The 20,530-nt window shown below is 43.6% G+C and overlaps 1 protein-coding gene across 4 annotated transcripts in view; it reads left to right on the top strand.

Annotated features, from left to right (window-relative positions):
- runx1t1 (RUNX1 partner transcriptional co-repressor 1) overlaps nucleotides 1-20,530 on the top strand; it is a 72,588-nt gene that overhangs the window by 43,056 nt on the left and 9,002 nt on the right. For 3 of the 4 annotated variants that reach the window (XM_017693228.2, XM_017693236.2, XM_037535369.1), the window contains exons 2-7: nucleotides 2,061-2,198; nucleotides 4,148-4,389; nucleotides 6,310-6,399; nucleotides 10,568-10,749; nucleotides 14,906-15,156; nucleotides 19,787-19,884. In XM_017693228.2, coding sequence (XP_017548717.1) covers nucleotides 2,061-2,198; nucleotides 4,148-4,389; nucleotides 6,310-6,399; nucleotides 10,568-10,749; nucleotides 14,906-15,156; nucleotides 19,787-19,884 — 1,001 coding nt within the window. The remainder of the gene's footprint in view (nucleotides 1-2,060; nucleotides 2,199-4,147; nucleotides 4,390-6,309; nucleotides 6,400-10,567; nucleotides 10,750-14,905; nucleotides 15,157-19,786; nucleotides 19,885-20,530) is intronic. The other variant, XM_017693245.2, reaches the window with a different exon arrangement.

Raw genomic sequence — 20,530 nt, 5'->3', positions numbered from 1 at the left:
ATACAGCACTGTGTGCATCTAAGCAAATTTTTTAACAATTTCCCTCAGCAGTGAGTTTATCACAATATACATTAGAATAAAGTCGTATTCATAATTCAAATAAACATAAAAACAATAAAATGTAACAAGCATTTCTTGTGTCCATATTTTTCCTTGACACCTTCACAGCCGCCACAGAGACTCGTTAATATCATCAATTACATCATGAGCGCAGTTTACTGAGCACTGATTGGTCAAACCAGGAGCTGCTTTATAACTACATATAATACTGGGCTTCCTCAAGGAGAGGCTTGGAAATGGTTAAAGAAACACACAAACATCCATTATATTCTATACATTTAGTTTATTCAAATATTAACACTTTTCTCAGCAAATAAACATAAACTACACAAATAAATAGATTTTGAAAATGTGTCTTGGGTGCCTAAGACTTTTGCACAGTACTGTACACTCAAGTCTTGTGTTATAAATATATCATTCAATGCTTATGCATGTGTTATAAAGTCCCTATGAAGGTAGCCTTCAAATAAAGTCTGGCCTAATATTCTTCATGTAAGCTGGAATGCAATGATCATCATTTCTAGGCCGAGAGAGCGCAAATAGGTGAAAGAGAGGGAGAGAAGGATCTCCAGCAGTTTTTTTACTGACTGCCTGTTTAAGTCTGTTATCAACGGAGAGGATTGGACCTGTCTGGGGAGCAGGTATGAGCCAGATTAACCATTGTGCGCACTCATATGTGTTTAGGGTACACAACTTCACACGCAGATGCACAGACGAGATTCATGAGAAATGGTAGGTATGCAGAGTTGAAATTCCCACCTTCTTTATCTCGTCTGCTCTGCTCTAGCAGGCGTCTGCTGGTCTGAAGGGAACAGCCTTTCTTTGGGAAAGAGAGCGCTAAGTCCCCCTGGGCCCTCTGTTTTTAGTTTGCATGGCTGTTTATAAGGGCTCAAAGACACTATTAATTTTGTCGGAATGTCTTGTATCTTCACTATTGGCCGCCGAGGGCATGTGGTCAACACCACGTTTTGTTAAAGAATCAGCGGACTATTTTTATAACACACAACTGGAATGTATTACGTTTGCCATTTCATGTTGGAATTTATGACGTCATGTGCATGTGAACTAGTCTGCAGGTCTTTAGTCCAGATGTGAATGTTGCTAAAATGTAGCATCTGTTTTCTCATTTCCTGAGTAGCGTTGCACTTTTGGCAAGAAGACCTTGGATCGATCAAGAAACATGCTAAACATGCTAAACTTGTGTAACATACATGTGTAGCAACTAATCAATCCTTTGGCTGATTCCCACATGGCTCAGGAGCATCACCACTGACCCAGAAATCCACCCTCTAAATATGACAACACACTTTAGGCCCTGAGTGTGACATCTCCATTTTCTCTGAGACGACTGGCTCCAGAGGGCCGTGACTAAAGCAGTCGTCATGGAGCTGTTGCGTTGCTTGAAGAGTGAGCTTTAAAAGCCCTGCTTATCTAACAGGCTTAAGCTATCGCTGCCTCTCTCACTGCACTCTTCCTCCAGCCCCCTCTGTCCCCCCTGTCTGCCACAGCACTGCCCCATCCACATGCCCTCATGTTCTCACACACATACATGTGGTTTTGCTTGTGGGAAGAGAGTGTATGTGTGTGTGTGTGTGTGTGTGTGTGTGTGTGTGCGCACAAGAATGGGGGAGGGGGGGGGGGGCTGCCTCCCCTCTTATTCCAGCCACCCACCTTAGGTAGAAGCATCTTTCCATCGTGACCCCTCTTAGTTTGCTTTGATTTAACATATGTGACCTTTATATTGACCAGTATGAATCAACATGTATGTGTCCATGTTAAGTCTTGGATTTAAAATGTTTTCTTTTGCTGAGTATTTGCTCTATTTTGTCCTCTTCTTCATCTCTCTCTCTCCTTCCTTACTCCCTATCTGTGGATGGTTCACAAGTCCTGTAACTGAGGTTGATAATGTTAGAGAATGTAGGTATCACAGTTCAGTGCTAACTCTCTCCTTTCTCTCTCTCTCTCTGCCCTCGCTCTCTCTGCCCTCGCTCTTGCTGCAGATCGCACTGAGAAGCGCTCCACCATGCCCGACTCACCTGCCGATGTGAAAACACAGTCCAGGTTAACTCCACCCACCATGCCTCCTCCCCCCAGCACTCAAGGAGCTCCCAGAACCAGCTCCTTCACGCCCACCACATGTGAGTACCACACACTCACACACGCACACACAGGCATGAAGTGAATCTCTAATTTTACTCACCAGATTACATTTCTGTATTAAACAGTTCAGTACATCATGAAATCTGATGTCTGAAATCTTATTTTATTTGATAATTTTCAAAATAAATTCAGAAAAAAAATACACTGAATACATAGACATGCCTGAATGAGTGAAGGAACTGTTTACACTATGGTGGAATATAGATCATAAAAACAATGACAGAAATGTGGGAAGTGGAGTTTTTGAGGAGGTTGCAGCATCCCCAGATTTCAATGTGGTTTAAATGCTGAAAAAATATTTATTATTTTAAAAAATCCTTTAAAAAATATTTTAAAGTAAATTATTATTAATTCAAAGCAAATGATTATTATTACTAAATAGTTTTTTTAATGTATATTTTCAAAACCTGCAGTCATTATTCAAGGCTTAACGCTGTATTTTCAGTACAGCCAGTTGACTCACTTCCCTCACCAGCTGTTCGACACTTTGGGAGGCAAGTCACTACAACACAAGCAAATTTAGAACAGGCTAACATTTAATTAAAAAAAATCAACTACCACAATAATGTGCCCCGTTTTTTGAATACATTGTTTTTTCAACTATTATATCTCTGCCTTGGCGTGTTTGAGCACTCAATCTCAGCATGTAACTTCATTATTGGCATGAAGCAGTTACCACGCCACATATCAACAATCTGAGTGGTGGCCACTCGGATCATTTGCATGAAGTTGGTCCAGAACAACAGTTGGTCTATAACACATTCTGGTATGCAAATTCAACAAAAAATTTAAACGGAGCAAAACTGGCATATCATTTTACACTGTGTCACTGTATAAGTTACATAAATCCTGGTTAAAACTCTAGCACTCCCAGCTTTTCCTTGTCCCTGTAAACCAAGTTTTATGTTGGAAAATGAATTGAAAATTTTATATTGGTTAAAAAAATTAATTATTGAATATTATTATAAGTGATTATGATTATTAGGATTCTTCTTATTTCAATACAGGTGAACGACATTTTTCACCTGCATACATAACACACATCACAAAAATTCCACCTGTTAAATGCAGACAATGTACTGGACAGTACTGAGGGGCTGTGCAGCAGCAGCCTTGCTCTCTGCTGTCTCCAGCAGGCTGCTGACTGGTGTCTGAGAGAGAGCATCACGCATGAGAACCCAGGGGACTGCCTGAGCGACTCCGTATCAAAGCCAGGCTCACTGCTCCCTCACAACCCTGACTGAGGGTAATTGAGTAGTGCTGTGCTGTCTGCAGTGCTAACATGCTCCTTTCTCCCTCTCTGGTGCCAGATCCCTAAAAAACAGATCACTCGGACTCTGCAATTAGCGCTTATGAAAAAAAACAAAAAACAGCAAGCTGGCTCCAAAGCAATGAGGAGCCTTTTAAAGGCAGACTCTAATTACACATGCTGAAGGTTTAACAAAGCAAGCGCTTTGATTTCCCCCCATGTAATTGTTACCAGATGCAGCTGAAGTATCTCGTTTCTGTGCTGTTGGAGAGAGGCCAGGCAGGCGAGGCTATCACACAGCCTAATCTCATTAGAGAGACGTTGACGCCATGCTGGATCCCCCCTCGCGTATGGTTCACATCATCACACTGGGCACGTTTGACCACATGCATTCTCCCCTGCTACATTTCATATGTCTGATTTGCAGTACAAGAGCACATGGCTACACCCTTAAGGCTACCAGGGCTGATTGGAAGCAAATGCTGCTGTGTTGCAAGAGATTTGAGGAAGCATTATCAGTGGGTCCCAGTCATACATGGAGTGGCAGTTGATTACAGTGCTTTTTACAGCTTTGGATGTAGGCCCTTTAATAGACTGGGTTAAAAGCATCAGGGATGTTGGACTCATCTTGGTTGTCATACTTGATTATGATGACTTATTTTTTTCTGGCTTTTTTAGTAACAAATGGCACCAGTCACTCTCCTACCGCGCTGAATGGAGCCCCTTCTCCACCCAATGCTTTCAGCAATGGCCCTTCATCATCCTCCTCCTCCTCTCTGGCCAATCAGCAGCTCCCACCAGCCTGCGGAGCCCGGCAGCTGAGCAAGCTAAAGCGTTTTCTCACCACACTGCAGCAGTTTGGCAACGACATCTCACCCGAGATTGGCGAGCGCGTCCGCACGCTGGTGTTGGGCCTCGTGGTGAGTCCACACAATTTTTAATGAATTATATTTAGTGTTTCCTTATTCAGGCCAGGTGGTAGACCCTTCTAACAATCAGTGTTGTCATACGTATGTGGTGTAACATTCCGTGCCAGAGTAGATTTACAAATAATAATTTTTGTAATTTAAGGTTGCTTTCACACCTGCTGTACCTACAAACTGCAGTTTGGTCCGAATCATAACAGCAGGTGTGAAAGGTGCCTTGGGCCACAGTCCGGATCAAACTGAACCATGTGTCGGTTTGTTTGCAGTGTGAAAACTTTTGTGGATGGTTCAGACTTTTGGACAAAAGTCTGAACAATCAACATTTGCTCTTTTCTTTTGGGCAAAAAGGACCAAAAACACAAACTAATAAATGATAGGAAGCAACTGTTAGCCTTAAGTTACATCCTAATGTCTGTATCTCATCCAAGCCAGTGAGCTTGACTGAATGCACCGCAGAGCCTATTTAATGATAGGGGTAACAGTGATATTAGTCACTCTCAACATTAATCGTTATGCAACTCTCAAATTAATCTTTATGCAAAATAGGCTGGATTATTACAAGGGATTGGGACCAGGATCATCACATATTTGAGCTCAAACATCTTATTTCTATGCGCCTACTAAAAAACAGGCTTCTGTAAGAGATGTCTTATTAACACAGCCATGTGCAGTCTCATAGAGGCGAATACAGACAACAAAAGTGGGCTTGTGTTGTTATTCCTTCACTTCTTAAGGATTTTGTCTTGTCTGCAGCAAAAGCTATGAGAAAAAATAGTAGCTCATCCAACAAATTGGATATAGATGTCTGCAGCTGGGTCCAGCGACATACAGTACCTGGTCTCAGATCCAGCTGCTGGAATATGCAGCTCCAGCTTAGAAAGCATTTGTACGAATAATATCTAGCTACGAAGTAAGTAGTGGTAAAATAACCGTGCCTTTACCAGAGGAGGGCCGCTTTAATTAGCCTCTCTGAAGGAAGGCTCTTTTTTTGGCGTATGTTTGTTTATTTTTCACAGTGTCTACACGCAGAGGCTTCCTTGTGTCCCCTTGGCTTCCATAGCTCTCTTTAATACGCTCCCCTCTCTGCCTTATTGAAAAGAGTGACACACTTAATTAGCGCCGGCGATGCTGGAGAAAAGCTCAGGAGGCTTTCTGGCTGTCAAAACAGGCCGCTGCAATCTGGGCGAACAGATGTAAGCCTAATGTAACAAAATTCAGGTCTGGGAAATGAGGAAAAAGCTGTGTATTTTTCTCCAATGCACTCTCTCCCTCTCTCTCACGCTTCCCTATTTTTTTCTTTTTTTTCACGCTCCTTCTTGGAAATAACATCTTGAAAATTGAAAATAGTGTCACCATCCTGTCAGTCTGTTAAAATGAGATAGAGCAGTGAGAGTGGGAGATAGAAATTAGTCATTTCTTTTTTTTTTTTTCATTGCGATAGGAGTTGCACGGCAGGCATGGAGCAGCTGGAAGGGGCGATATATGCCAGCTCGGCAGAGATCAGAGACTAGCGAGAAGCAATATCCTTATTAAACAGATCAAACCGCCTCTCCTCCATCCCCATGTAAAGCAGCCGTCGGCCTGCTACATACGTGTTGTGAGATGTACGTTATCTTGTATCTTTTAGGCAGACGCCAGAGGCGCAGTTAACTTTTAAGGTTTAACATTGACATTGTTGTTATTACCGGGGTATACGTGCATGTACGTGTTCACACTTGGGCTGCAGTCAATATTTGCACACGTTAGGAGCAGCCATGGCAGACATCCACGTACATGGCCCTCCATATGCCTCCCATTCACCCTTCAAATAATTCAATCTGCAGCAGGATATAGTTTGGCCTCCAATAAGTAATATTATCACATAATGTTTTCCACATGTAATCATGCGTGTGCTTCTTCTCTCTTTCTCTCTAGAACTCCACTTTAACCATAGAGGAATTCCACTCTAAGCTGCAAGAAGCGACGAACTTCCCGCTCCGACCTTTTGTCATCCCATTTCTGAAGGTATTGCACAAGCCAACGATCTGGAAAGCGTTTAAACAGCTCTGGAGCTGAGACGCAGATGTGCATTTTTCTCTTAGTTTATCTTTGTTTTTTTTGTTTTTTTTGCTTTTTTATCCCTCCCTTTCTCTGAGTTCAGGGAGGAAAAGGAGCCGACATAAATGGATACATGAATTCCCTAAATGAGTTGAAAGACCTTGAATTTCCTGTTCACTGGGACCTAATTTTTGTTTCTCCTTTTTTTGGTAATATTTTATGTGGAAATGAGGGATGTAAACCCACACAAGCCCCCCAGTGTAATAGTGCAAGTGCGGTCTGGCTCCCAGCACAATGCGTTCTTTTTTGTTCAAACTGCCTGATGGAGTCCCCTGTTTGGTAATCGATTTCTTCACATGGTAGATGTTGGAGGGGAGCGCACGTTTGAAACCATTAGCAGAGCAACATGAGCTGCTGCACCGCTCTGAAAGAACACCAGCCTGTGCCTTGGTCTCACTCCATTTGTCACTAGGCTACTTATTTCATTACAGCTCAGAGTGGTTTGTGTCTGTTTATGTTAGGCCACTTAAAGTGAAATGCTTAGGGAAATAAATGGATCATGAGTGCAAATGGGTTAAATCGCATTTAGGCTTGATTTTGTAAAGCATTAATAATGTCAAATGGCGTTGTGCGATAAGAAGTATTTACACTGGGCAAGCAATACTTACAAATAGATGACAATATTATGTTTTAACTTATCGTCTTGTTGTGTTGCTTGTGCATTAGCTTGTGGCTACTTTAACTCAGGGATGGCATGGTTTTATTGTTTCTATTTTGCTAAGAAACAGGCCTGAGTGGAGTAAGTAAGTCTCTAATATTGCACTTTTATACTAGTAAATGTTGTAATAAATAAAGACTGGAAATAGTATCATTTCTGCAGGCCCCTTAGTTGCCATTCCAATGGTAAAATAGAAATCTGGTTGGATATTTTCAATTAACTATTATCAGTTTAGCTAGAACACTGTTGGCTCTTTGTGCATGAAATGTTGTGTTGAGCTGCTAGTGAGCAATTGCATTTGATAGCTATTGTAAAAAAGGGTGTTAGCATAAGGCACAATTTAATGCTCTACGATACAGAATATGTACTGAATCAACACCCCACTGTATCATATCGAACTAAATAATACATTTTGTAAATGATTACATCCGTAATGTATATACTGCTTGATTGTGTGTAGATGCTGATAAGCTTGTCATGAGCTGTTTGAATATAGCTAAATCCACCGCTCTTAACCTGGACTCATTCATCCTCATCTGCTTCGAAATGACAGCTGTTATACAGCACACCAGCACACCTCCCTCTTTGTGTAACCTTCATACCCTCCCCCCCTCACTATCCCTCCTTTTCTCTCGCTTTCTCACACACACACACACACACACACACATTTTTGCATGCACTCTCAGTCTGTTTTACTCGCACACGCGTTCTCACTTTAACAATGAAATAAGCAGTTGTTGGAAATGGCTCGAGTCCAAGTTGTTTACTACACAAGAGGATGATGGAATGGGGTCCCTTCATTCGATGAGAGCGGAACATGGCCCCTTTCACGCCGAGTGGCATTCTCCGGCATTTCGTCTTGTCCACTGGCAGCCCTGGGCGGCTGTGCACTGCAGAAATTGGTCCCATTAGGGGTTGTGCTGGTCGCTGACGGATGCAGGGAAGCATACAGGGACACTTCCCCCCGCTCCGTCTCTCCGCGCCGCGCCATATGGTTACTGTATCATGCAGTCAGGAGGGGTGCTATCAAAGATGCAACTTGTGTTCTCACTCTGTCTCTCTCTCCCTCTCCCTCTCTCTCTTTGTCTCTTACTCACTCGCTCTCTTTCTCTCACTCTGTCTCTCTCTCTCTCATCTAATTTTAGTGCTTTTCCTCAAAGGAGCCTTTAATGACAAATACCATATGGCTGTGGGAACAGGGGCTTTTATAAGTGCACAGAAGCGCAGCTGCAACAATGTGCATTAGAGGCGTTTTTTCATTAGGCTAATGTCATCTAACGACCCTCCTTTCAGTGTTGGGTTTGTGGAGAAGTGCTTACTGGAAGGGCAATGCGCACCATGCTAATGATGTAATCTGGAGTCAATACCAGCTGACTGCTTTTGTGTTGATAGTTTTTTTTTTTGTGTATGATTTTTCTAAGTGGCTGTTTTCTTAGATGTCAGACTTGAGCTGGAACATGAAGATTTTACTACATGTCTCTCCTAAGCACAGAGCCAGGCTGTTCTGGGACTCACACAGCAGGGCAGGGTTAGTGTTCTACCACATGCTAGCAGTGGGAGGAAGTGAGGATTACGCAGATATGTGGCTCATTGCTTTGTGGTTTGTCTTTGATACAGTAGTTAGAACAACTAGCTGTGTGCTAATGGACCACACAAAAACAGAGGACTGCACAGAGCTTTTAAGTACCATTTAAACAGTATATTTCCTCAGTCTCTCAGAAAGTACTTTCGTGTATATTATTAATTATGAAAGTGATAACCGAGAATGAAAACTAAAAACTGAAAGTTGTTTTATTTGCTTTTAAATGAATGTAGAAAGCATAAAATTCTACTAAGTAAAAAAGAAAATACAATGTTGTTATTGATCAATATCCTTTATGCTTTAAATAGGGTAAAACTGAGCAGTTTACATAAAGTAAATCCTTAAAAAAATAAAGTTAGGTTTTTGTTCAACATTTCACATACTGTTCTGCACGAAAACCAGTTAAAAAGGACTGATTATGTTGTCTTTTTTAATGAAACATGCATTGTTCATATACAGAAAATATCCATAAAATGGTCAGAAAAGCATATTTTGTATCACTATAAAATAACAATAAAATATCCGCCCACCTCTAGTGTACAGTGGTTAGCCAGTGTGTCTAAACAAATTGGGGTACCACTTTACTGAAGGATAGCATTTGAAATTCTAAACACCTACACCTACATTTGCATACATAATGACAACTGACATAAACCTACACAACCATTCATAAAGGCTGATTCCAACAAGCCTCGTTTTTCCCCTCAGAAAGTGTTTCCATGTGACTCTTGTGGAAAAACCCTTCATAAATGGGTTCATATGGGTTTATTTCAGCTGATATGACAGATTTATAAAGTCTTATGCCTTATGAATGCCACCCTTCAGTAAAGAGTAACCATAAATTGTTTGAACAGGCTTTCGAAGTCTAATAGATGGACATTTTGTGCACATAATTGCTAAATACATAATTCACTACATGAGCTGCCACTGAGGGTGACCTGTCACTAATTGTGATGACCTTCAGTTAATGAAAATCTGAGGTCACTGGAGTCAAAGCAATCTCTCTCCCCTCTGGTAATTACCATCGTAAGCTGTTAACGCACCATTACCTCAGCCAGCCAGTGACCAGGGGCAGCCTTTTCTCAGCTCGTGTCACTATCACCACTGAAGTTTATTTTCCATAATAGACCCTAGATAATAATATGGAATGGAGTTTGAAGTACGCTTCACGCATATTTTTCAAAGGGTTGTCCAGTTCACAGCTCCTAGTAGCATGATGTCTTTGAAATGGAGCACTATGGTTACTTTCACAGAGAGAAAGGAAAAAGAAAGAGTGCACTTGTGCAGGTGCCTTATACGCTGTTTGGCTGCTGTAATGCCCACACTGTTTTCTGGATGGGGAGTTATGAAAACCTTTCATCTGCCGTAAAAATGCTCCTCTTTCGCACTGCTTTGAAGTGGCAAAGCCTCCGAGTGCTTTTTGGAGAAAGCCAGCTCACCTCCTAGTAATCAGCACAGAGAGAGAGAGAGAGAGAGAGAGACATGGAGGAAATGAGAGAGAGAAAAAGAGATAATGCTGGCCACTCTTAAACCACCTGCTTTGAAGATGGCACTTTCCATGTTGACTGTGATTTTTACATGCCCCGGTGCCAGGCAGCGGGAAGACTGAAAGCACTAATGCATGGTTAGGGTCACAGGCGAGACGACGCTAAGCAAGAAAGCACCAAAGTGAGGCCCGTGGCTCCGCAGATTTTACCTCCAAAGAGCTTCCCCACAATCACTGTAATGGGTAAACAATGCTTGTAAAAACACTGGAATGTGGCCAAGTGCATTGTGACATGCTGTCTTTGTCTGACTGGTGCACTGCCAGAGCTAAGCGCTATCTCCCCCTACAGGCCAACCTGCCGCTACTGCAGAGGGAGCTGCTGCACTGCGCTCGGCTGGCCAAGCAGAACCCGGCGCAGTATCTGGCCCAGCACGAGCAGCTGCTGCTGGACACCAGCATCGTATCCCCCGTCGACTCCTCCGAGCTGCTGCTGGACGTCAATGAGAATGGCAAGAGGAGGACGCCAGACAGGTCAGTTTGCTCTGCTGGGACCGAAGAGAACAAAGATAGAATTGTAATGAACAAAAACATGTTGGCTTCTTCACTGTGGCTCAATACACATTTTTGCTATTTTTACCTGTGTCATCATTTGACAGCCTGTATTGGTGACGTAAAGATGAGCAGGTGGTGACTGGAATTGTAGCAGTGTCTAAAAAGTGTGACAGATGATAATGACACCACCTCAAAAGCGAATGGCTTTCCTTACATCAGTGTGGTCTGTTTGTTACAAAGTAGTTATCTGTGCTTTATTGGTGTGGTTTTTGCAGATACCGATAAATTAACATTGTTGGTGTCACTCAGTATTATTGTCCAGTAACTATATCAGTCAGGCCTTTACCTTTGCTGTCAGTGGTTGGCACTAGAAGACTAGAGCCCTAATTGCTGGATCAGAAGGACATGTTTAAAGATGAGCTTGGCTAGTGTTTGCTAGAGTGAGTCACTCTTTGTATACTGCAGTATCATGGACCATTGACTTTCTCTGCAGCTCACCTTAATGAGGCAGAACTTTGCTTTCTGATGGAGGAGAGTCTGAGAGAGACACATCTGGGGAGTACACATTTGTTTGTAGTGTGTTTAGTATATTGTCCCTGTCCAAATCTCCAAAATGGTAACTTTACAGGAGAGGGCAAGAAAAATCATTACTTTTAACAAAAATTAATGCAGGGATTTTAGAGGATTTCTGTTGGTCCAATCATCAAGGCAAAGGCCACTGCTGTTTTCAGATGATGACAAAAATCTTTTGGACAGCAATGATATGTAGTGTGGTTTTGGATGCAGCTTAAGTAAAGAGGCAGCGAGTCCTGCAGGCCAGTTTGGGTTAGCAGACCAAAGCAAGCCTCAAGTCTGCATGTCTGTTTTAAACTTATAGGAAAGCACAGAAAAAATTAATAAAAAATGTCTTCTTACCTTAATATGAAAAGCACATTTTCCTGTTTTTCAGTGCAAAAAAATAAATAAAATGTACTTTTTTATTTAAAAAATAGGATCTGATATTAATACATATCACCCCAAGTCCCAGTGGCTACAAGCACCAAGCATGCGGTCCTCCTTTGCTCTTTTTTTTCTATAATACCTGCGTATTTGCGGGAACTCTAATGCCTGGTGAGGTGAGCCTGGGGGAATGGCTGATAACACATACAGATGAGGCAGAGTTCCCATCCGGCTGGCTAAGCGCTTCTGTTTCTGCTTAGCTCTGCACGCCTCGCTTCGCCTCGCTGCACTATGAGCAGAGAGGAGAGCAAACGTAATATTGGAATTTGAATGGGATCTACTGCGTTCTTAATCACACGGTACAATGTAGGGCCAGTGCAGTCTGATTAATATCAAAAGGTTTGGAAAGTACGCCTACAGAGTTGAGAGAGCTCCCCAGAATGCATGCATAGTGCTTTTCTCTTCATTTTAAAGAGAAATGTGTGAGGACACCTATTTGAATAAAATATTCCATTGTGCTGCATGGCGTCTATAAGTAAAGAAGGTGGAAAAAAGTGCTTGAATTTAAATGAGCTTGGCTTAGATTCAATGAATCTCTAGTGATGCAACAGAAATATCTGAATGTAGAGGAAGATGAAATTTCTTTTGCAAGCTGTCTGAAATTATTAAATAATTTTCCTGCTTTTAGGCTATTTACTGCAATTCCCCAGGTGACTGTTGTGTTTTAAAAAATAAAGGGAAAAAATCCTGCTTTGAGAAATGAGGGAGAAAATTGGAGTGAATTAGATTTTTTTGAGAATTCTTTTAACCGAAACCAACTGTCATTAGTCAGTGATTAATCGTTAACTAACAAGCCTAAAATGACACGACTCATTCACAGTATCAGTTATAAAACAGGAACTTCCAGTTCTGCAATCTGATTGGCTGAGCTATGTAGTAAAATACTTTATATATACACTTACGAGCGCACACATCGGCTGAATTGTGTGTTAATGTATATAGGTGTAAGTGTTCCTTGGTTCATAATTGTAATACCACATGCTAAAATTTGACTAAATGACTGGAATAAATATATGATGGGCTACTAAAAGTTCTATATTCCCAAATAGTGATCCCAAACAGCACTATCTTTTCTGGATGCTTAAATAATAATAAGGCCTCGAGGCTACTGTACCTTCATGCATATGATTTAGAATCTCTAAAAGAAGATAATGCTTATTGGAAATGAAATTAAACTAAGTTATATTTTTTAACCGATAGCATTAGTTGAATAGTTGTTTATTTGTTGGTTTACGGTTAATCGTTCAGTCATCACCAGGACTGTTTCCTTCAGTTTGGGTCAATATGTTAATAGATACTTAGAATGGAATTACAAGTGTAGTGTTTGAGTTGTCCAGTGCACTGCTCCTAGGTTTAGGCATGGTAGCTCTGAAATATCTTTGGTTGATGGTCAATATGAGGCCTGGTGCAGTGTTTTGAATACTGTAAGATGTAAAGCTGAAGAAGGTTGAATTGGAAGCTACAGTGTGTGAAACTGGAGGAGGGGCAGGTAGAAGAAAAGCAGTAATATTTCATAGGTGTGGAGCTGTGTGTGTTGGGGGGAAGGGGGCTCTAGGAAGCATATGGAGTGCGGTGGATGAGCATTAGGAGTCCATAAAAGTGGCTCATTAGGAAGTTCAGTCTGTTTGCGCAGTAACACAGGGAGCTTCACCTCATGGGGAGGAGAGCCTCAGAACACACATCCTACACACAGTAGAGCTACAAGGAGCTGCTGGTTATTTCCATAATCAGTTAATCGGGGGAAAAGAATATTATTACTTTGTCAGTAATTAGCATTAAATAATTACAGTTATGTACAGTGTTTCATTTACAAAATAATTTCTCTTTTTATACAATGCTCTTTAAAACATAAAAAAACCTGCCATGTCTTCTAAATCATCCTCACAGAAAAATAAGAGGTAAGTATAGAGGATGGGGTTATAGAAACAGATTGGATAATGATCAAACCTGGTATTACTGACCACGTGCAAGACACTTACCTGCTCAACATAGCAAAACAGCACTGAGCAGAAGCGAGTTCAGTGCTTTCAAAAAGAGAAGTTACACAAAATACGACAGAAAATGTTTTAAAAACCCTCTGCTAAAGTGAGCGTTTGCCAAAAGCTCAGTATTCACTGACCTAGAACGTATTTGTGTGAACAGGAGGCCAAAACACAGAGCACAAAAAGAATATTTTAAGAAAGTAACTATGGTAACAGAATAGCATCGCAGCCATGCAATTTAAATGACACTGAAATACAGTTAATTCCTTCAGTTAACATTGTCTAGTTTTCTACTTAATTTAAAGAGAACTAGCTGAAAAGCTGGCAATGAGACTCTGTTTTCACTTTTCACTACGGTTTAAGTAACATATTTTCATAGTTATTCATCATCCTGTGTGTTTTCTGTTCATGCCTTTATGTCAAGAGAGCTCAACTTTCCACACTTCACAGGTAAAAGATCTTTTTAGACAAGTGGATTATTTCCATATTTTTTGTTCATGCACTGCCCTGCACAGCCGTCTCCACTGTCTGTGTTCGTAATAAGTGATGGAACATTACATATTAATTGCAAGGATTGTCAGGCTTAACCAAAAGCTAGTTGATTACAAGGTTTTCATCTGTGTTCTTGATTTAATTGATTCATTTTCTCAGTCCTAACACAGACATACACACACCTGCAGGTATCAGAACAAGTGCACACTTTACTCATGGTCAATGACACATGAAAGGAGTGAAGGACGTTGCAGTGCCAAAGCTCCAGGGGTTTCCATGCAGCAGGGTTGTGTGGGGTCAAGTGTGCTGTGACTCATACAAGCGAACATCCTTTAAGGTCTTCAGACCACACACACCAACAAAACATCCTTTGTAGTGAAAATACAGCTCTCTGTCCATCTCTGCTTGTAATGTGCCGTGATGTTCAGTGGTAGGAATGACAGAAAGCCATGTTGCCTCAGGAGCAGTTTCAGCAGTTTTCAAACATGCTCTTGCCTAAACTAGAGAACAGCGAAGACAACACCACGTCTTCACAGGCATCCTTCTCAGTGTCACCTTCTCTGACACCATCAGTGCTCAACATTCACTTTTTTCTCCTTTACTCTTCTCCTTTTTCATAACACCCATTCTTCCCCCTCTCATTCTTTTTTTCCTCCCTACAGAACCAAAGAGAATGGCTTTGAGAGGGAGCCACCTCATCCGGAGCACCCAAGCAAACGGCCCTGCACCATCAGCCCCGGGCAGCGTTTCAGTCCCTCCAATGGGCTCTCCTACCAGCCCAACGGCCTGCCTCACCCCACACCACCCCCGCCACAGCACTACCGCCTGGATGACATGGCCATCGCCCACCACTACAGAGACACCTACCGCCACCCCAACCACCGGGAGCTCCGTGAACGCCCACGGCCACTAGGTATGCTCAGGGAGGGAGGGGCTTCTGTACATAACTGACATCATGATTAGATTTGATTATAGTTCCTTAGGAAACAATTCAGTGCTCCTCAGATTTCACTATAATTTCGTTCTGTCTAAGTATTTTAATGTATAATTATGTTTAGAAACACACGAATATACAGATATGGCTGGAGGGACTATTTACACAGTAGTAGAATGCAGGCATTAAAAACAAAACACAATATTTGTTTTTTATTTTCTGGGGATTTTTAAGACTTTTGTCCAAAAAATGAGCACATACTCCATCCATCCATCCATCCATCCATTATCTTCCGCTTCTCCGGGGTTCGGGTCGCGGGGGCAGCATCCTAAGCAATGAAGCCCAGACCTCCCTTTCCCCAGCCACTTCCACCAGCTCTCCAAGGGGGATTCCGAGGCGCTCCCAGGCCAGCTGGGCGATATAGTCGCGCCAGCGTGTCCTGGGTCTTCCCCGGGGTCTCCTCCCATGTGGACTCGCCTGTGACACCTCCCGAGGGAGGCGTCCAGGAGGCATCCTAACCAGATGCCCGAACCACCTCAGCTGGCTCCTCTCGACGTGAAGAAGCAGCGGCTCTACTCCGAGTCCCTCCCGGATGACTGAACTTCTCACCCTATATCTAAGGGAGAGTCCAGACACCCTGCGGAGGATCGCTTGTATTCGCGATCTTATTCTTTCGGTCATTACCCAAAGCTCATGACCATAGGTGAGGGTGGGAACGTAGATCGACCGGTAAATCGAGAGCCTTGCCTTATGGCTCAGCTCTTTCTTTACCACAACAGACCGGTAAAGAGCCCGCATCACTGCTGACCCAGCACCAATCCGCCTGTCAATCTCCCGCTCCCTTGTACCATCACTCGTGAACAAGACCCCGAGATACTTGAACTCCTCCACTTGAGGCAAGAGCCTATCCCCGACCCAGAGAGGGCTCTCCACCCTTTTCCGCCTGAGAACCATGGTCTCGGATTTAGAGGTACTGATTCTCATCCCAGCCGCTTCACACTCGGCTGCAAACCGATCCAGCGAAAGCTGAAGTTCGCGGCCTGATGTCCCCAATAGGACCACATCATCTGCAAACAGCAGCGATGTGACCCTGAGGTCACCAAACCGGACACCCTCCATCCCTTGACTGCGCCTAGAAATTCTATCCATAAAAATTATGAATAGAATCGGTGACAAAGGGCAGCCCTGGCGGAGTCCAACTCTCACTGGGAACGAGTCTGACTTACTGCCGGCTATGCGAACCAAACTCCAGCTTTGTTTGTACAGGGCCTGAATGGCTCGTAGCAAAGAGCCATGTACCCCGTACTCCCGAAGCACCTCCCACAGAATACCCCGGGAAACACAGTCGAATGCCTTCTCCAGATCCACAAAGCACATGTGGACTGGTTGGGCAAACTCCCATGAACCCTCCAGAATCCTGGAGAGGGTGAAGAGTTGGTCCAGTGTTCCACGACCAGGGCGGAACCCGCACTGTTCCTCCTGGATCCGAGGTTCGACTATAAGCCGGACTCTCTTCTCCAGTACCCCTGCATAGACCTTGCCAGGGAGGCTGAGGAGTGTGATTCCCCTGTAGTTGGAACACACCCTCCGGTCCCCTTTTTTAAAAAGAGGCACCACCACCCCAGTCTGCCAATCCAGTGGCACCGCCCCCAATGTCCACGCAATGTTGAAAAGGCATGTCAGCCAAGACAGCCCCACAACATCCAGAGCCTTGAGGAACTCAGGGCGGATCTCATCCACCCCTGGAGCCTTGCCACCAAGGAGCTTCTTAACTACCTTAGCGACTTCGGCCTCAGTAATGGACAAGCCTATTCCCATGTCCCCAGACTCAGCCTCCTCACTGGAGAATGTGTCGGTGGGATTGAGAAGGTCCTCAAAGTATTCCTTCCACCGCCCAATGACGTCTTCAGTTGAAGTCAGCAGCCATCTCCACTATATACAGTGCTAGTGGCACACTGCTTTCCCCTTCTGAGTCGCCTGACGGTTTGCCAGAATCTTTTCGGAGCCGACTTAAAGTCACTTTCCAAGGCCTCACCAAACTCCTCCCATACACGGGTTTTTGCCTTGGCGACAACTGAAGCCGCAGATCGCTTGGCCTGTCGATACCTGCCAGCTGCCTCTGGTGTCCCACAGGCCAACCATGCCCGGTAGGACTCCTTCTTCAGCTTGACGGCATCTCTCACCTGGGGTGTCCACCACCGGGTTCGATGATTACCGCCCCGACAGGCACCAACTACCTTATGGCCACAGCTACAGTCAGCCGCTTCAGCAATGGAGGAACGGAACATGGCCCATTCTGAGTCAATGTCCCCCACCTCCCCCGATATCTGGTCAAAGTTCTGACGGAGGTGTGAGTTGAAGATCAATCTGACAGGTTCTTCTGCTAGACGTTCCCAGCGAACTCTCACTATACGTTTGGGCTTGCCTGGTCTGACCGGCATCTTCCCCCACCACCTGATCCAACTTACCACCAGGTGGTGATCAGTTGACAGCTCAGCTCCTCTCTTTACCCGAGTGTCCAAAACACATGGCCGCAAGTCCGATGACATGACTACAAAGTCAATCATTGAACTGCGGCCTAGGGTGTCCTGGTGCCATGTGCACTTATGGACATCCTTGTGTTCAAACATGGTGTTCGTGATGGACAAACTGTGGTTTACGCAGAAGTCCAAAAATTGAACACCACTCGGGTTCAGATCAGAGAGGCCATTCCTCCCAATCACACCCCTCCAGGTCTCACTGTCATTGCCCACGTGAGCGTTGAAGTCCCCCAGTAGGACAATAGAGTCTCCAGGAGGAGCACTTTCAAGCACCCTTGCCAAGGACTCTAAGAAGGCTGGGTACTCTGAACTGCTGTTCGGTGCATAAGCACAGACAACAGTCAGGACCCGTTCCCCAACCCGAAGGCGTAGGGAAGCTACCCTCTCGTCCACCGGAGAAAACCCCAACATACAGGCACCGAGTCGAGGGGCTATGAGAAAGCCCACACCTGCCCGCCGCCTCTCACCATGGGCAACTCCAGAAAAGAATAAAGTCCAGCCCCTCTCAAGGAGATTGGACCCAGAGCCCAAGCTGTGTGTTGAGGTGAGCCCGACTATATCTAGCCGGTATCTCTCAACCTCGCGCACCAACTCAGGCTCCTTCCCCGCCAGTGAGGTAACGTTCCAAGTTCCAAAAGCCAGTTTCAGCAACCGAGGATCAGAACGCCAAGGCCCACGCCTTCGGACACTGCCTGATCCACAACGCACCGAACCCCTACTACTGCCCCTCCCATTGGTGGTGGGTCGATGGGAGGGGGGACTCATGTAACTCCTTCGGGCTGGGCCCGGCCGGGCACCATGAGTAAATGCCCGGCCACCAGACGCTCGCTGGCGAGCCCCTCCCCCAGGCCTGGCTCCAGGGTGGGTCCCCGGTAACCCTGTTCCGGGCAGGGTACACAAGTCCAGTTTTTGTGTCTTCGTAGGGGTTATTATGGATCACACTTTGTCTGACCTGTCACCTAGGACCAGTTTGCCATGGGAGACCCTACCAGGAGCTTTTGCTCCAGACAACATAGCTCCTAAGATCATTCAAGCACGCAAACCCCTCCACCACGATAAGGTGGTGATCCAAGGAGAGGGAGCACATACTCCAGTGAATATTATTGAAACGCAAAAGAATCACTTTTAACAGTCCAAAATCAGTGGGATATAAATATTGGTGAATTCTTTTGGCCAGTAACCAACCATGGTTAGTGTGCAATTACACATTAACCATAGGCCTAGAATTAAGGATGCAACCTATCAAACTATCAGTGCATATAAAACAGAAACAGAATTGTATGTCAAAGAGAAAATCCCATATATATAAATATATTCAGATAGAAACTGTTGTTTATTGGAAATAAAACAGAATTAGCTTTTGTAACCAATAACATTTGGTCAAACAATTTTATTTTTATCAGTTAATGGTTAATCTGTTAATCATGTACATCCCTACACTGAAAAATATTCAAAATATTCTATTTGTGATGCTGTGAAAAGTTTTTGCTAAATGTATAGATACAGCCTGTGTAGCAGAACGATCTCTGGTTGATGCCTCATATACTCCACGTCCTTTTAGAAATGAAATTAGGCAAACCTAAAACACGTGGAATAAGGAACATCGTTTAAAGCTGATCTGTCACACATATATATACTAGCTTGACAAATCACAGCCCAATAGGGCTAAAAATGTGCTAAAAATACATAAGCGTGCTTCTCTATGATGTATGAATGAGATATATCTGAGCCTGGCAGGCCTAATTCCACCAACAGAGAGACTGTGCCCACAGGGCAGCACTGTGGAGAAGAGTGAAGAATGAGAGTATATTGGGGGTGGTGGGACAGGGGGGCAGAGTGGGAGCGATGAAGAGTGTGTGAGTGTGTGTGAGAGATGGTGAGTGTCATGAAGGACCTGAGTGATAGCGCTGAAACAGACGGGTTTTTATGAAACGACTCCGCTGCTGAGGGCCAGTAGGAGAAATGGGAAATCATGGTACAAATAGCAATGAGTCCGGTCTTTTCTCATTCTGATCTCTCTCCTTTTCTCTCTCTCTCTCTCTGTCTCTCTCTCTGTCTCTGTCTTCCAGGGATGCATGGGGGCTCACGTCAGGAGGAGGTCATTGATCACAGACTTACAGACAGAGAATGGGCAGAGGAGTGGAAGCACCTTGACCATGTAAGAAAAGTAATAACATTTTTTTATTACTATTCAAAGCACGTACGTGTATGTGTGTCTGTGAGTGGGAGAGAGGTAGAGATTTAATGTTTCATTTAATCAAAATGGAAAAGCGTTTTTGATGTCTGTCTTTGTATGACTGTGTGCATATTGTTACTGTTGTAACAAAACCTGTATGCCTGAAATGGTCATTTTACAGGAGAGTATTCTTAATATTTCATGTGTTTTAAAGGGCCCATATCCTCTTTTTATCCTTTATCATTACACACACTGTTTTTGTTACTGTACCTTTAAGACTTATATAAGTAAGTGTTTCTTATTGGCTGTCCTGCATTGTTGGGGCTAAAACGCGTCATTCCGAAAAAGTGAGGAAAATTTGGTTTTCCATGGGTCCTTTGCTGCACCATGGTTTTATTTTAAAGTCATTTCTTTCAACATAATATGTTCATGCAATATAAAGGGAAAATGGTGTTTTCAAATGATGTATAATTGAAACAAACAAAAAGTTCCGAGATGTTGATATGACGTTGATGATAACAGTCAGATATTTTTATCAAATCTTCCTACGACTGAAATAGCTCAATACCGTGAACTCCAAGTAAAGTTTGTGAATTATATTAAGCTACAGCTAGCATTTGTTTTTTTCTTGTTTTTT

This window comes from Pygocentrus nattereri, chromosome 27, assembly GCF_015220715.1.
Source record: "Pygocentrus nattereri isolate fPygNat1 chromosome 27, fPygNat1.pri, whole genome shotgun sequence".
Taxonomy (NCBI): domain Eukaryota; kingdom Metazoa; phylum Chordata; class Actinopteri; order Characiformes; family Serrasalmidae; genus Pygocentrus; species Pygocentrus nattereri.
The sequence above is the reverse complement of the archived record's forward strand: the minus strand, read 5'-3'. Positions and strand labels throughout refer to the sequence as shown.